This window comes from Labrus bergylta, chromosome 12 (assembly GCF_963930695.1).
Source record: "Labrus bergylta chromosome 12, fLabBer1.1, whole genome shotgun sequence".
NCBI classification, from domain to species: Eukaryota; Metazoa; Chordata; class Actinopteri; order Labriformes; family Labridae; genus Labrus; species Labrus bergylta.
The window spans coordinates 10,124,703-10,142,933 of record NC_089206.1 but is presented as its reverse complement, the minus strand read 5'-3'; the positions used below and the strand labels follow the sequence as shown (position 1 = coordinate 10,142,933).

The 18,231-nt window shown below is 40.3% G+C and overlaps 1 protein-coding gene across 2 annotated transcripts; it reads left to right on the top strand.

Moving 5' to 3' along the window:
* Positions 1–866: 866 nt before the first annotated feature.
* zgc:113278 (Translocating chain-associated membrane protein 1-like 1-like) lies at positions 867–11,081 on the top strand. 2 transcript variants are annotated; one of them, XM_065961254.1, is made up of 12 exons: positions 867–1,321; positions 2,220–2,280; positions 2,418–2,536; positions 3,596–3,712; positions 3,804–3,862; positions 4,267–4,351; positions 4,572–4,679; positions 6,122–6,192; positions 7,002–7,106; positions 7,199–7,342; positions 7,471–7,631; positions 7,764–11,081. In XM_065961254.1, exons 1-12 carry the CDS (start codon positions 1,202–1,204, stop codon positions 7,835–7,837), a joined length of 1,224 nt encoding a protein of 407 aa, XP_065817326.1. In that variant the 5' UTR covers positions 867–1,201; the 3' UTR covers positions 7,838–11,081. The 2 variants fall into 2 exon arrangements, with proteins under 2 accessions (XP_065817326.1, XP_020496463.2); XM_020640807.3 differs by lacking the exon at positions 4,572–4,679 and having other exon boundaries at positions 871–1,321.
* The last annotated feature ends 7,150 nt before the right edge of the window (positions 11,082–18,231 follow it).

Genomic DNA, 18,231 nt, shown 5'->3' with positions numbered 1-18,231 from the left:
AAAAAAAAAACATGACAACAGGTTCAGCTATTCTATTTAAATATAAATGAAATTGACGCAAACAAAACGTGTTGCCACCTAATGGTTATTTTTGATTCTCTTTTTATTTAATGTTTTTTTTTTTTTAATTAAAATAGAAACAGGCAATGGGAAGGAAAAACTCTAAACATAAGTTATTCAGAGGCTATATGTTCCCAAGCCTGCCTGCAAGTTCCCAGTTTCGTACATACATATATCCACACAAACCTTTACATACATACATATCAATCAATAATAATTGATTAATAAAAATACATTTCTATTTTAATTTCTATTTCAAAATAAAAGAAATTGACGCAAACAAAACGTATTGCCACCTAATGTTAAAAAAAATGTGTGGTACTTTTGGAACCCCATACGCCATTGTTTTTTTATTTTATTTTAAAATGTATGATGTTTAATGTATGATTGTGATGTATTTTCTGTTTTCTGTAGTGTTTACCTTTATTGTTGTTGTCTTTATGATTTTATGTGTAATGTTGCAATGCCCGTTAAACTGTCCTTACTTCTGTTCTTTCTGTTTTTAACTATTGTAAAGTGTCTTTGAGTTTTTAAAAGCGCTTATAAATAAAAATGTATTATTATTATAATTAATATTTTTTGCCTAAATAGCCTGTAACGTTTCTTACATCCTATTATTTGTATGAGACCCTAAAGTTGAATTCAAGATACGTTCAAGCCTACTGCTTGATTGAAGTCTTCGCTATTTGCGTGAAAACAACTGCTCTGTAAAACGGCGTTTACGTGGGGTGCGTGAAGGCACCACGGGCCAGGGTTCTCCTTCTACGTCAATCCGTCAGTGACACTGGGCGGTTCATGAATGGGTCTCTTAAAGTGGGAGGGCCCGTCATCTGACTTCGCGAGGCAGGAGAAAAAAAAAGAAAAAGAAAAAAAAAGTGGGTGTTTCTGCTGCTTGCTGTAGTGTTTGGTTTGATGCGATGCAACTTCATGACTGTTTTTAAAACACAAGAGGAGCAGCGGGGTCTTTGTGCTTAGGGAACTGCCGGGGTGGAAGCGAACATCCATCGATCCGCTGAGACGTGCAGGCCGAGCCGCCGACGTGGGGGGGGCGGCGCGGGGCGGGAGGAGGAGGAGGAGGAGGGAAAGAGCTACCTCCGATCAAGCTACACGGGAGAGGAGTGGAGAGCCCTGTCGATGAGCCATGGGTTTCCGCAAGAAGAACAAGAGCCCGCCGGTGCTCAGCCACGAGTTTGTGATCCAAAATCACGCCGACATGGTTTCGTGCTTGGCCATGATTATCCTCCTCGGCCTGATGTTTGAGGTACTGTGTGAGTGGAGACGGGGCATGGTGCTGTTGTTAGCCGAGTGATGCTAGGCTGTGCTGCTAAGTGTCGTGAGCTGACAGCAGCGAGCAGCACTCCAGGGGCAGGTCGCTTGCGTGTCTTTCACTTTCCCTTCTCGTATGTCTTACTCTGCTTGCCAAAAAAGATAGTTAGGAGGCCCCTGCAGCTGACATGTCATTTTACAAGTGCCCCCTCCCCCCCCCCCCCCTTAGCGATTCCATAGCTTGACATGTATCAGGCCTTAAGGCAGTGAGGTTGTCAAGTAGTCTGCCTGTTTGCATGCTCCACATTTAATGGCTTTACCCTTTGGTTCGACTGACTAGCACCTTGCCACCTTTGAATGAGACAAGGATGCTCTCCCATAACCTGTCCTAATCTTCTAAACCAAGCCAATGGACTCCTGATAACAGAAGGATAAATACGACTTGTGTCCTTATCAGCCCTTTTACCTGCAAAGATGAAGATACAATAAGCATTATACTAAGTTAACACACTCATCATACTGACACAAGTAGGTCATTGCCGCAATCATATTGAGCTTATAATGCATCAGGAGAGCCTTGGCAGACCTTAGTTTTGAGAATTGTGGATCTAGTGTTCACTCATTACACATGTGCATGAAATGATGACTGCATTTTTCCACAATCCTTTCACACTAGAAGATAAACATTCTGTTTCTGTACACCTGTGCAAAAAATATATATATATTATGACAGAGTTTTAATAGTACACTGACATGGGACCATTGAAGAGGATCATACACACATTTAGTTCATTAACACAATGAGTGTTTAAGGATGCCACCAGGGACAGACCTTTTTATTCTTACTGAAATCTGTCATGTAATATTGTAAATGTTTTTCTTTTGTGTTCCAGGTCACGGCAAAGTTTGCCATCATGTTCATCACAGTCCAGTACAACGTCACACAAGTTCTTGGTGAGCCAAATGCACACTTGTCTAGCCAACCTTGCAGTTTAACTGGACTTCCCTTCATCATCCGTCACTTCAGTGGTTGCTTACTCATTTTAAGCCGCCATTTAGACAAAAGTGTTTCTGCTTCTGTTTTTCTTCAGATGAGAAGACTGAGCCCGTGAACTTTTACCAATACGGCCCTAAAGATATGGCCACTGTTTTTTTCTACCTGCTCATTGCAGTCATCCTTCATGCGTTAATACAGGAGTACATTCTGGACGTGAGTACATCAGCCATGATATTGGCCACCCACATTGTTTGTCTGTTACATGGTGACTTCAATTTTTGATCGTTAAAAACGTTGAGCTTAAAAATGTAATGAGGGGAAACATAAACTGTTCTAATCATGTCCAAATTTCTAAGGCCCGACCGATATGGGATTTTTGAGGAAAGAAATCTGATACCAATAAATTAGCCGTTATCTTTCTTTGATCTGTGTTCAATCTTTAGTGATAGATAGATATACACATTTGTGGCATTTATCCCTTAAATGCAGTTATCAAACTCTTGTGGAAAAGGTGTTTTAACAAAGACAGGATGGTCACTCAACTGGAAAGTAACTACGCTCGATGTGCGTCACCACTTGATGATAGAGAGCGCACTCTGCTGGTGATAGAGAACTGCTAGTGTAAGACACTGAATGACGTGCTTTTTGACTAGTGAATAAATCTAGAAATATCGGCGCATATCTGTGATAAAATGAGTCGATACGATAATCGCTCGATACGCCAATATCGGCTGATATTATATCGGCTGGCCGATTAATCGTTCGGCTCTAAACATTTCCAGCTGCGCTGTCGCATAATGACGGAAACTGCTCGTGCTCCTCACAGCTTTTGTCTTTTGTTGGATGAATTCCCAGAGGGCGAGCATCAATAGAAGAAAAATATTTTTTAATGTTTGTATTCCAATAATCAGAAAAATCTTTTATGGAAAAGGTTCAACAGGGTAGAAGGTTTTTTTTTAAACCGCTGTCTCTCTTTTCTCAGAACAGGATTCCACTCTTCTCATCAGTCTTCACAGTTATTATGTGATTACGTAAACAGGTTCTGCCTTCTATAATATTGGCAGTTAGAAGACTTTCTTATGTGCTTACAGTTTAAGAATGGGGGACAAAGATGGATTCAGTATAATACATCAAATATTTTTCTTTATAATTGAAGAAGTTCTGATAGCGGTATGAGTGACTGGCAGCGTGATGTATGCTCTTAAAAAAAAAAAAAAAGGAAAGAACTACATGTCTCCTCCATCCGTTTCTGATATGTTTGTTTGATTTCAGAAAATGAACAGGAGGTTGCACCTGTCAAAAACCAAACACAGCAAGTTCAACGAGTCCGGACAGCTTGCAGCGTTCTACCTGTTCTCCTTCATCTGGGGCTGCAGCATCCTCACAGCGGTACGAGGGTCAGGACCCCGGAGAGAGAAACACAATGTCCCAGCATGCATTAGTCGTTCTCTTATTCTCTGTCTTTTTTGCCTCTTGACAGGAGGACTTTGCTACGAATCCTACCTTCTTATGGGAGGGTTACCCACACACTTACATGGTGTAAGTAAAGATTTATTGTTACCTACTGCTCGTTAGTTCATGTCTTATAATTAAACAGAGAACACAATCAAATATTAACAAATCACGCAAGGAAAAGGCTTTTGGGAGCTCCGCAAGGAACCACAATAAGCTTGAGCAGTTTATGTTTGAACTTGTTTGGGAATCATGTATCAATCTTCTATCTATTAAAGTCGAGGTTTCATATCGTGGAATAATGAAAAGTGATGTTTTTTTTTTTTACATTATTTAAGACTATTTTTGATTCACCTTTTCTCACTGGATTTATTTTTATGGTTTATGTTATTGCATTTGAAATAGAGTTTTGAGTAAAATAATATTAATCTCACCTCAGTACATGCTGAAATAACGCCCCGGCTCCTTTGGACAACCTTTGTTCTGTCTAGTTTTCAGGTCAAGTTCTTCTACATTTGCCAAATCGCCTATTGGCTTCACGCACTCCCCGAGCTGTACTTTCAAAAAGTACGAAAGGTGAGTGACATTTAAATCCAAGTGTTAGCTGTAAAAGGAGAGAAAAACATTTTGTAAATGATAAACAGCTGTCTTGCTTCTCAGACAGGAGGTGAAAGGTTTGTTCTGTTCAATTTGGGTTTTACATCCACGTCAATCAGTTTGATGACGGCCGTAGTGTTTATACATCAGTCAGCTAATGTCTCCTCTAACCACTGCTGTTGTCATTTGTCTCCATGAGGAATCAGCTGAGGACTGTTCCGATGTCAAGTCAAGTCGAGTCAACTTTATTCATATAGCACATTTAAAAACAACCAAGGTTGACCAAAGTGCTTTACAGAGTAAAAAGGTAAAACATGAAAACAAGAATTCTTCATAAAATAGTCGTTAGAGTAATAGTGAAAAAAAAGTTTAAGGCCTGAAAAAGTTCTGATCCCGAAAGGAAGGCCAAAGAGAAGAGATTGGTCTTGAACAGGGATTTAAAGCATTCAAGAGTGGGGGGGGGGATTTCACATTTATAGTGGTAAGATGTTCCACAGGTTCAGGGGAGCAACGGCAAAGGATCAGTGGTCCCTAGTTTGAAGCCCAGTTTATGGCACATCCAGAAGCAGCTGATTGGTTAACTTCAGTGCTCTAGCTGGAGTATGAAGATAGAGAAGTTAGGCTAGGTAAGGTGACAGTCCGTTAAGAGAATTCGAAAAATGATCCTTGAACGGACAGGAAGCCAAAGGAGGAAGAGCAACACCGGAGTAATGGGATCCCTTTTTTTTTCTTTCCAGTCAGGAGGCAAGAAGTGGCATTTGAAACTGCTACAGGCGTTAAGTGTATGACTGGTCCAAACCCACATACAAAGAGTTAGTCAAGTTAAGATGTTATAACTGCGTGAATCATACTGTCTAAATCTTTAGGAGGGAGATAAGCTTTTACATCAGGCATAAATCTCAACTGATAGAAGCTAGACTAAACAACAGAAGACATCTGCAGTTAATGTGAAGTATCATGGAGCACATGTGAGCTCTGAGTATTCACTCTGACCTTCAATAATCTGTTACATTTATTGTACAGAAGTAAAGAAACCACCATGATGGGACCGGTATAGAAAAGAAATGGCTTATATGATATTATGTAGATGTGTATTGCATCCATACATGCTTGCAATAACCACTAGGCTACCAGGGCCCCCAACTTCTCCATCTTAAAATAGTAGTTTTAAAGTCTATCTAATAGTACAACTTTTAACAGGCAGAATAGCGTCTCTCCCAAGTCCACGGATCGCCTCGGCCGCCTGCTTATTATAACACTATGGAAGTTTTGCAGTGGGCTGACGTTTGTACGGCTTTGATATAATGGCTGAGGCAAAGAGATGAAAGAGGAAGGAGATGGATGAAGATAAAAAGAGAGGGTTACCGAGCAACGGTCAGCTTGCCAACCAATGCACATTAGTGCAGTTACACTTGGAGACCTTCGGGTGGGCGCCAAAGTGCACCAAACCAAATTCCTGCATATTGTTGCTTTAATAAGTTAAGATAATTAATCTTAACAATCAAAGATAAAAAGCTGTAGATGAGCCCTGCTTGGCTGAGTTTTAACATGTGCAGTCTTGAAAGACAATCATTACATACACCATTACACAAGTTACCTTCAATTTAAATGTGTCATGAGATGGATAATCTCATTTTTAATGAAATTAAAACTGCTAAAAGTCTTCATAATGAAATATTTTGACATGCGGCTCACATCGTGCTCAGCTGTTGATGTTTATTTGCGTCTTTCTTTGTTTTGTTTCTCCAGGAGGACATCCCCCGCCAGCTCTATTACATTTGCCTTTATGTTGTTCACATCACTGGTGCCTACGTCCTAAAGTGAGTGAAACGAGTCTTCTTTATTTATCAGATTCTTGAAGATATAGTTCCTGGTAGATCTTTCAGAAAAGTTCAGTTTATGTTGAAAGCAAAGACAGTGTTTCACTCATTGTCTGATCAAGTTGTTCAGACATTTGACGTTTTGCTGTAGCAGGAAAATATGTAAATGTAAAATAACAAATACAGGATGGACAGTACTTTTCCTATTTGGCTGCCCTTTGTTGTCCTTGAACAATTCTGCATAATCCACAACCAGTCTCTTATCTATGATTGTGAAAATTCTTTATTCTTTCATCCAACAAAATTTGTACAAAGTTCTTAAAGTCTGGAATCTGCTGATTTTAAAGATGTAGTTTTTAACGCTAAGAAAATGCTTCATCTCAAAGACATCCTTTTTGAAAAATGCTAATATTCTGTTGTTTCTTTTTCACCATCACTCATGTAAACCATAGCGTTATGGTGTTTGTAAATTAAGCTATCCAGGTCAGGGTCATATTTGTTTGTCTCCTGGGGTCTCGCAGCCGATACTGAGCGGAGTTAGACTGACTGATATGAATCTGAAATGAAAAGAGGATTTTATTTCACAACAAAAGTGTTGGATTTTTTTTGGTTTAGATACTCTGAATTTTACCCCTCAAAAGCAGAACAAACACTGATCCGCAAAAATGTTTACACCTGGAACAGACAGGTTTTTAATATACTGATTCATGTCTAATTCTATAAGGAGAGTAGCTTTTTTCCCGCCCTTTATTCACCATGTTGTCTCATGTTTGTTGCCATCCCCTCTCTCTGTGCCCCGTCATGTTTAGCCTCCACCGACTGGGCCTGGTTCTTCTGGTCCCTCACTACCTGGTGGAACTCCTGTTCCACGCCTCGCGCCTCTTCTACTTCAGTGACGAGAACAAACAGAAGGGGTAATCCTGAAGTTCATCTTACACAACGAGTTGAAGTTGTTTCAAGTGGTGTGATCTGAAAAACCTGATGTCATGTCTTGTTCCGTTTACAGTTTTACTCTTTGGGCGCTGCTTTTTGTCATAGCCCGCCTCCTCACGCTCACACTCTCAGTTCTGACATTTGGCTTCGGGCTTCCCCGTACAGAAAACCAAGGATTTTCTCTAGCAGAGGGAAACTTCAATGTACTCACCATAAGGCAAGTACTTGTGACAATTCGCAAGAAGAGTAGTTGTTTCAGCCGTGGTATTCAACATGAAGTTTTGGTTTTCCTTTTTCACAGTTTAGGTCACTTTAGTTGTTTGTAAATTGTTTCCCCCCCTTCAGGATGACTTGTCTGGCAGCTATCTGCCTGACGCAGGCCTGGATGATGTGGAAATTCATTAACTTCCAGTTGAAAAAGTGGAGAGAGCACAGCCAGAACCAGGCGTCAAAGAAGAAGGTAGTGAGTCCAAAGAGCAGACCTCACAAACGGGAGCCTACAAGGGGTGAGTGCTTAGAAAACCTTCGTCCCTCATACAAAATGAATGTCATCTTTTTCAGTCTATGTCTCGCACACTAAATATTTCAGATTCTTTTCACACATAAATGCGTGAGCAATGTATCTATTTCTTCATCAGGAGGTGCTACCAATGGGATTGTGAAGTCTGAGGACAAAACATCGCCGCGGGCAAGAAAAGCCAAAGCCTCGTAGAGATTGAAGAATTTGGAGGAGGAAGGGGAAGGAAAAAAAACAAAAAAAAAAACTGAGTGAGGGAGTTCTGACAATGTGACATTATGTCTTCACACAACTTCAGATTCTGTGTACTGCTCTCTAATGTTTCGGCGCACTAAGAAACCTTGCATAACTGTCCCTACGCAGTTGAAGCTCCTTTTCGAGAGAAGGTTCGGTGTGACTGTCGGCAGAAACGTTAAGTATTTGATTTGGGTTTTTTCTGCAGATGGGACGAGGGCAGGACAGAGGTGGTTTTGATGCTTTAACAGGATTGATTTAGCTCTTCAAAGTGTCCTTTTGTGTTAAACTGGCTGGGTACTTTGAACTGAGTTGTTCTTTGGTCATTTGAAATGGATCAGTTCACCTTAACAGTACTGTAAAAATGTGGATTTTTTACTTCAGGGCAACTTCATCTAAAGTGTGAAAGTACAGTTTAACTGTACGGGATGTTGTTTAAAGTTTGAGACGGCACCATGATACATTACTGTTGTCACTAAACCATCCTAAATGAACTGCTCTCGAGACATATGTCTGCTATTCAGTAGAGGTATTCAGTGTGGCTGCAGCCAGACAACTGAAGCTCGTACTTAACTCCTTGATCATTTACTGCCATCGTTTGACAGCCTCTGCCTTTGAAATCCTATGTGTTGCAGGATTGAGGCCCTTTTAGTGTTTTACTTTTGCTTTCATCAGCGGCCTGGTTATCAGCTTCAGCCTCTTACTGGGGGCTCGTCCAGGTTCTTGACAAGTGACTCGACCAGAGGAAGCTGTACCGTAACCTTTGACGCTGTAGTGTATGCACGCAGTTACATCCTTAATAATGGCATGGCTAGAAAGCAGGAAGCTGTGTTTGAGACTGCCATGAGGTCTTTTCTCCGTTATCAGTCAATGCATGATGGGTTTTAAGGCTGCAGACGTCATAGCTAGCTCCTCCCTGTGCTGTTGACTTTGCATCTCTCTCTCTCTTACACACATACACACACCAACATGCATTCAGTGGCCTTTTCACAACTGCTGCAAGAAGTTTTTGAGTTCTTTAATCTTTTTGCCGTATACTTCAGAAAGATATTATTTTCTATGCTTTGAGACGCTATAACCAGCAAACACAGCGGTACATAGCAAGTGCGTTCAGTTAACCCGAAACAATACAATCTTTCTTCAAGTGTCCTTATAACGTCGGTGGTTTGTATCACTCGTTCTGCTTGTGTCGCGTTGTGTTGCCTTCTCTGCTGGTCTCTTATTCTTGGGTATCAGGGGAGAAGCTATTCACCACTTACCCTACAAGTAACAACATCCCATGATGCAATGGGAGGCGTGTTTGCAAAGAGGGAGGTGTTTGTATGCCTGTGCACTTAACTCGTGTGTGGACAGTATTGTTTTGCCTACTTTGTGTGTGAATTAACTGGGTGTGGATGATGATGACACCGATGACAACAATGTTTATTGCTTGTCTCGTAAAAAAAGAAATATATATATATATATATAAATATATATATTGCCTGCGTGCAGAGCATGAAATGTGACAATCTGTTTATGAGCTCCCGCCCGGTTTGTTTGATTTCTCAGTTACTCCCTGTCTTTCAGTTCACTTAGGTACAGCTCGTTTCAGGTCCCACAGCACCTCTGTGTGTAAAACACTGTGGATCGTGGATCGCTGTGTGTTCTATAGGTTACTAAATGCTTCTGTGTTCAATGTCTGGACGCCCCTCAGATCCACCTCTCCGTGCGAGAGAGATTCTGTGGTCGTCCTGTCCTCCTTGCTTCACCTTTTTCGATGATTCTGACATTGACCCGAAGCTCAGCCACGCCCTCTTTTTGATCATGGACCAACTCCTGCTCTAACACTAGATAGTGCAGGTGAAGCTGTGTGCAGAAAACGTGAAGTTCGGGGGACTTCTAAGACGAGAGCAGGGAGGAGACGAAGACGCCATGGTAACTTTTTGCTCCCTTTAGCGTTTCCTCCTTGTGACTTAAGGTTGTCTTAAAATCCCCGCGTGAGTGTCGGGCAGTGTCATAGGAGGAAAGGAGAAGCAGAGGACTTTTGTACCAGCCTGTTATTAAACTGTCTCAGATATAAATGAGGAAAAAAAAAAAAAGAACTTAACCCTACACTGTAATACAATATGTGTCAGATTTTTAAGCTATTTTTATAGAGGGGGAAAATTCACTGTTGTTCAGTACACACGTGTGAAGATTTGTTTTGCATCCATATTGATAGGAATTGTTTTTTTTTTTTATATGAGAATGAAGCTTGCTGAACTGTTAGCTTGGATAATCATTGTGGTATGAGTGTAAAACATTTACTTAGCCTAATAGTTGATTTAACTTCATGGCCTTATTAGAGCAAAATGAACTCAGTTGTATAACAGTGCTCACTGAACAGTGTGCTGCAGGCTTCCACTGCAGCTTTCACAACTACATGTTTTATGACAGTGAAATTACACCATGGAGCCCTCATCATCACACAAGTTAAATATAACATCAGAGGAGAGGAGGAAATGGTCAGTGTTGTGTTTAGTTTGTTCCGGTCCTGCAGGTGTTTTTTCATTTTTTCAGTTTTTGTCACGACCCTGCATGTAGAGCAAACAAACTTTATTTCGCAGAGTGAAACAATCTGTAAGGATTTTCCTGCTCGTTCTGTCAGACGGCAGACGTTCAGGCTCTGACACACGAGCCGCCCTGCAGTTCACACCCCCTCTCGCTTAGAGACACAGTGGCCTGTATAATCCCACAAGAATGCACTTTTTGTTTGCATAATATGTATTTATGTCAGAGCATCACAACACCGCTTCTCCACTCGGGCGCTCTCTATACTTAACATGGTTTACAAGTTTGAGTTACTCGATTCAAAACTGTGCAATTTGTCATTGTTGGAAACGCAGATAAGGACATCAATAATTCAACTGTATGAGCAGCCTCTAGGTGGCAACAATTTTGCATTTGACCAGGAGATCTCTTTAAAAAAAAAAAAAAAAAAAAAACAAAGACATGCACAGAAGAGACACATGTTTATTGTACTTATTTATTTGCATTGTTCTTGATTTGTTTTTATTTTGCTGCTTGTTTTTAGATGTTACGGTATATATTTCCTTTCCAAATATGTTGTCTCTGAACTGCTCTGATGGTAAGTATTTATGCAAATTCCTGTGCTATCTGATCGTTTTTTCCTTTGCCGCCATTGTTTTTCTTCATGTTTGAATAAAGCTTTTATTCATTACACAAACTTGTTGGACATGTTTTTAACACAGTGTTCACATTTGTAAGAGTAGAGATGTCTCCATGGAAACCCCATGTTTGGGGGGAGGGGGGGCAAAAACGCTGGAGTTTCAAAGTGCACAGTAAATTATGAGTGCTGTAGATAATTACCCACTCCTGAGGTGACTGAGGGCTGAGCGCACAGCATATTCGATTCTGAGGCTTCCCACGACTCCTGCTCACTACAAATTTACCACCGATTTCACTTGAGGATATATTTGAAGACCTACTTGATTTTTTCTTTTTATATTTTTAATTTATAGAACCCTTCTGGGTGGTGTCAGGAGACGCAAGGAAATATTGGTCATTTTCTACCTTTCTGTCTAATTACCACCAGGGGGCAACGCTGAGCTTTTTTTCTCGCCTGAGGGAGAGCAGCAGTCTGCAGGGGCATAGTTGCGTACAGCCCTGCATTAATAAATCACCAGTCAGAGGGAGAAAGACTGAAACATTGTTGTATCACACAGTATGCAGCTCAGCCCTCTTAAACACTCAAATGTGCAGAGACGTCACAAAATCAAGCAGTTGATTCTTATTTCCAATGTGTCAATTCAAATGTTCCAGAGGTAAGAGACCTCCACCTCGGCTGCTCTGTTGTCCAGTGTTCTGTTAGGGCACTGTAAACATGACATCCAAGGAGTGTGAGGAACGAGCAAGGCGCCGAGAAGAGACACCTGCAGCTCACTGCTAATGTGTTGTGTTGTTTCAGAGTAATGGCTTTTCTCTGGGCGATCAGACAGCGTGATGGATCAGAGGGAAGCTCTGCAGGGTCAGCACAAGGACAGGAGTTCACATCCCACACATACACTGAGTGTTCTTACTCCAACCCAAACATACATGACCTGAACCAACTCGCAGAAAGAGTCCAAGAACAGTCGCTTCCCCCCCGCTGCCTCCCCCCCCCCCCCCTCCCCCTTATAAATCCTCCCCTTCACCCAATGAGGATAAATCTCTCGCTGAATCGTCAGTATTATGTGTAATTTCCATATAAATTAGCTTCATTAAAAGGGGAGTACTTTCTTATTTAACGATCCTCATTTGAAATTCTGTATTTAATAAGACATGCAATCCCAGACTTGCAGACTAATAGCCAACAATTAGCCGGCCTGGAGCATGTGTTTTTGTGTGCGAGTGATCCTTTGTGTTTATGTATAATCCTTTGAAAGTATTGTACTCCTTCAGTGTTATTTTCATTGATTGTCTTAAATGAGCAAATTGGGCAGCAGCTGCTCTCTCATTCAGGTTTACTCGCAGTGATCCATGAAGCAAAGAGGGGAGATCTAAGGCGTTCACGACCTCACGGCAAGCAGACGAGGGGGGGGGGGGGAGTGTTTGAGGTGAGAACTAGAGCAGGTGTGGAGAGACCAATGAATGACCGAGTGTAGAAGTGGAGGAAACATCTGGATGGATCAGAGAGATGGGAATGAAATGCAGACAGAGCAGAAGGCAAAATGATACAGGAGTGGAAGACAGAGAGAGATGTTACGATTTAGAAGAACATGAGTATGTCAGGGCAATGACATACAGGATATAAAATACAGCTTTTTCTTAATCATAAAGAGAGAAAGATGTGCGGAAAGACATCTAAGATGAATAACTAACTTAACCACTGGATGAAATAAAAAACAAACAGAGGTAAGAGGAACACCTCTTCCCCTCCAGATGAATCAATATTCTGCTTTCTGTTTAGTAAGTACACATTTATGTTTGTGCGTTACTGTTTTTATAAGGCACGTTCTTAACAAAGCTGGACAGATAGTAACTTCATTCTGAAAAGAGGAATAACTGAATGAGACAAAAATATCAAAAGGCTCTGAGGCTAAACATTTGTGCTTATGCTGAGAAAACTCAACATTCATAAACTGCAAAACCATATAAAATACATAAAAATCAGTTTTCAAGACCAGATTTGAGGAGGACAGAGTTTATAATGAATGTTTTGAAAAGATTTGAAGAAGTATTGCCTTGGTTGCTACTGTACTGCACACTTTGAGTTTGTATTTTTTTTGTGCCTCGCAAGAAAGTAAAATCTAAGGAATTTGACCTGGACAATATATGTTTACACTAAAAAAAACAAAAAACTAGTTGCTTTAACTTTAAAAAGTTAGTTGAGACAAACATGTGATTATTCCAAAGAAATACAATTTTCTGGTCAAATTAACTTGACATCAAGTCACTTTTAATTAAATCTTTAAGTTAACAAAACTTTAAAATCACAATTCAGTTCCTGTGAAATTATCTAGTTTAGGCAAAATGGTCTTTTAATTTCTTTTGACTTGAAATCAAAAATTAAAAATTCCAAAGTTGAATCCACCTAAAATATTGAATTAAATGAATTAATCAATTTAAATTGAATATATGTATTTCTATTTTAGTAAACTTAAATCAGTTTAGTTTAAACATTTTTAGTGATTCTCTTTGCTTATGTGGAAACTTTAACCCTTGTGCACTCCTCAAATGTATTTATATTTTACTGCTGTGAAGTTCAAAAACTTCTGACTTGCTCAAAACTACCAAACATTATATTATTTTCAGGATTGTAACCCTTTAAATGCTAAGTTATTATGATTATTGAATGGTGATTAGAGTCTTGGATATGTAAAAGACTAGCAACAAAGTTGATTTGATTGCATTAATCTTTTTTATACCCTCTGGACACCTTCATGGCCAAAATGTACACAGAATCATACATTTTTCCTTTTGTATAAATTGCTGTTTTTTCTGCTCTTGTTTTCTGCTCTTTTTTATGGATTTTGAAGGTAGAGAAGAGGGAAAGTGGGAATCCCCCCCAGTCTCAGGGTGCTGGTGAGAGACAGGAGGCTTCAGGAGAAAGCTTGCGTGAGACATCTAGAGATGGTTGTGTCGGAATCATTGTGAATAGCTAGTCAATCTTTGGAAGAATTTTCATTTCAATGGTTGCTATTCTGCCTACGATGCATAGTGGGAGGTTCGTCTAGCGGTGGAGATTGTCATTTATTGTTTTCAATAGTGGACTGAAAATAAGACTGGTCAACTGACAGTCTGATGGACACCTCAATACCTAAATATTAGATGTGTCTTGTGCATAAAGGGATTTGTGTTTTGTGGGATTCCACATCCAAGCTGTTATTATCTAATGGAAGAATAGAGGATTTGTTCCAGTTAATGGAGTAATCAGAGATAGTGGAGAATGATTGAATAAGTTTAATTGTTTCTTCAAGTGAGGACTGAGGGTCATACAGAGTTATCTGATGACGATGTCTGGGGTTTGAATTCCCTTTTATGTTGGTGTTCTGACATGGTGTCATGGTGATGACTAAGAGGGGGAGAGTGGGCATCCTTGCCTAGTCCTCCTGTGCAGTGTGATGGGTTGGTATGATTGTCCACTGGTGATAACAGTGGCTGTTGGTGAGGTGTATAGGGTACTGACCCAGTTAATAAATGATTCCCCAAAGCCAAATCTGTATAGTGTGTTTCTTAGAAAGGACCAGTTTACTCTATCGAAAGCGTTTTCTGCGCCATACAGTGATTGGTTTATGTAAACTGGGTGGTTTCCATTTGAATGGGACTGTAGCATGCTATTGATGATGGGGTGGATCTTGTCTTCTGAAATGTTTGTAAAGCTTGACTTGCTGGTGAAGTTGTGTTGTTGACAGAGTCTGTGGGAAGCTGTTCCTGCTGAAGCCAAGGCTTTGGCATAGAGACTGAACTTCTTGGTGTACAGCTTCAATCAGTGCGATTCGGGTGTCGAGGCTGGTAAGTTTATTTTCGGAGGAGGAAGTCCAACGCAACTGTGAACACAACTCTCACGAGACAGTGCGAGATCCATGATAGTGGCGTCCAGCTGCTACACGACAACAAAGAACTCTGATCGGACTGTTAAGCATATTTTTTTTCTGTATTCTCTCCTTTTTCTTTTTCTAAAATCGGAATACAATTAAAACCGACTTGGACCCCCTGGAGAATTGTTTTGACGACCTCGACCACTGTTCCAAAAGACTCGGCATCATGAGCACAGCATCTTCACTCACCAAGAAAACTGGGATATCCAGCCACTCTCCAGATTACAAAAGAGCACATTCAGACTCACTGCCCAGCACAGGTACATCTCCATCTCCATCCACATCTCCGAAACCCCCTTGCGACACCGAGGTAAGAGAAATACTCCTCTCAATCGAAAATAGAGCTCGCCATTTTTTAGGTAATATGAATCACTTTTCAAAGTCGGAAAACATTTAATAGTTGAGGTGACATAAACGTATAATATTGAGTTAACACAACATTTTCATAGACTTGAAGTCCAACTAACTTAGAATTTTATGTTATCATGACTTTTTGTTTTTACAGTGTAGGTTTAGTCCATAGACGATATGTATTATACATATTACTATGTATTAAACATGGACATAGTCTCAGTGAGTCTCAGTCACCCATTGGTCTCAACCTAGCAACAGCAAGAGCGGGGCTGAGGCGGGCCTTAACCTCTTGGAAAACAGCAGCAACGCGTTCACCTGTCAGTCAAATAAGCCTTAGCCATATAATCAAAACGGTTGAGTTATAAGATAAATTCAACCCCTGTACATTACGTGTAACTTTGAAGAACTATCCAGACCAATTTTTATTTAACCAGGCTGTAAACGTGTATTTCTGCTGGTAAAATGTAAATTGACATTTAACATGGGTGTCCGACACCTGGGTTCTTCAGCTTGGACCCAAGTGAACACTTGAGGAGCTGCAGTTTTCTACACTTCTGAGTTTTCTTCATTAATTAACACTTACAATTCAATTACTTGTATCTGGGAAAATAGGACAAAAAATGATATGTCATAGTGTCTAGACTAAACAGGCCACTATGCCTAGAGAGAAAATTAAAAGATGCTAAAAGAGGACTGACTTACATTAGCAAGCTCATGGCTTGCAAATACATAAATATTTGTTCAAAAAAAGCCAGACATGTCTTATGCTTATGAAGAAATAGTGTTCAGGGTAATAATCTTTAAAGTAGACCAAAACATGTTTGGGGAATTTATGAGTGCGCTGTTGATGTGAGTGCACATCAGATAAGGGTTTGTGCTTTCCAATTCCAAATCTGTAGCATTAGATTGGTTAAAGCTCGAATTTGCTTAGTAAAATTATACTGTAACTATTATGTTCATTGTATTATAAAAAAGACCTTTAGTACTCTTGTGGGCCATCATTACTGCTTATATGGCTGTTGGCAAGACCAAAACAAAAGCCTGATGCAGTTTGACATGTTGCAGAGTGAGCTTATAGAGCCACACTGGCGGCCTCCGTTACAGAGTCAGCGGCATCTTTTGCCCCAAGCATTCACATTGAGCTTCACGGAAATCAACCCAAATGTAGAGGAATTATAATGTCCTCTAGAGCAGTGGTTCTCAACTGGTGGGTCGGGGACCCAGAGGTGGGTCGCAGAGCCATTTTCAGTGGGGCGAGTAAAAGTGTCTGTTTAGCGTTTTTTAACCATGTTTGTTTTGTTCAGTTTCTTTGCTTCTGTCACGTTTCCTCTGTCTAAATGTTCCTGCACTTTTGCAACAACGAGCTGTGCATTTGGAACATGAATCTTCACACACCTCATGCATGTGCAGGCAGGCATGCACACACAAACTCACACGTCCCAACTGCAACTGGGACAGCTGACAGCGCTAGCAGGGTCACGTGTGTTTATACAGTCTCATCTGTTCCTCCAGAACTCGAACTCGCTTGGTAACTCTTGTGCGCTCTTCGACGATGGCGGTAAACACACAACACGCACAAACATACACGCTTGATCTTCCCCTTGCACTTGTTCTATCGCCTTTGTGAGTTTTGTTTTTGCAACAAACAACTTTTGAGTCAATAATTTGACTCAGTTTTTCGACAACTGCCCCTGTTTTGTTTCCTTCTGCAAGTTCCACAAACAGTAATGGACACAGAGACCATGCTGTAATTCATAAACCAATGGAAAACTATTGATTCCCATTTACTTTAATCTTTCTGTACTTAAAGCTTACAAAACCCTTTTCTTCTTGCCTCCTAGTGTGTGACATTCTGTCAAAAGAATGCAATTGTGTACATTATAGATCCATGTGATGGCTCAGAATCCTACTTTAAGTCTGGCCTACACAGTCATGGTCAGCTCTTAACCTTCCTCTGTTTGCTTCCTTGCAACATGGAGTTGTTTGTGTGAGGTGACATTGCTACAACACCTCAAGTATACGTCATTTTACATGCCATCTTTCTTTTCTTTTTTTTTAAATCCCTGGCTCCTCATTGAAACTCAACATTACAGAAGATTCGTTTGGTAACAAGATAACATGATATAAGCAAACATTAAACAAGCATTAAACCCTAAATAGGAACTCCAACTTAAGCCACCTTCTGACAGCAAACATATTCACCTATATAGGAGATAATTAAAGGGCTTCAACTTTAGTTATTGATTTATCTTCTTCTTAATTTCTTGATCGATCATCTGGTCTGTAAACTGTTGGAAAGGTGTGAAAGACGCTCAAGGAGATGTCATTAAACAGCATGTTTTGTCAAAACAACTACCCAGTCACATTTTTGAATAAGTGAATTATGACACAAAGTTGCTGCTGATTGATTTTGTTGTCGATCAACTCAAAGGAAACGATTTTGTATAATCCACTCATCATTGTAGCTTTCCATAAAATGCAACAAAATTCTCGGCGTTCATCTTTTTTTCTCTCTCTCTCGATGTCTCACATTTGTGTATTTGTGTGTATCTGTCTGTGCATGGCATGTGAGTGTGTGTGTGTGTGTGTGTGTGAGTGTGTGAGTGTGTGTGTGAGTGTGTGTGCATGTGTGCATACTCAAAGCTGTTCCACTACCCTCCTGAAGCCTCATCTCTACCTGTTTGGAATTTTAAACAGCTTCCCCGTTCCTCTCACCTTCCCACAACTCTCTCTGCAGCCTTTAAGATTCTGACTGAGGGACTGTCTTCACAATAAACTGTGTGCCTGTTATCTTAAGCCCACACTGAACCAATGGAATTAATTGACATCAGGCTATAAGTGTGTTTTTATTGTATCCGTTTTTCGAGGCGGAGGTTCTGGTAAAGTACTATTGGCTCTGTTTGCTCTGCGTACATGCATGCGTTTCTTCACATTATACAGTAG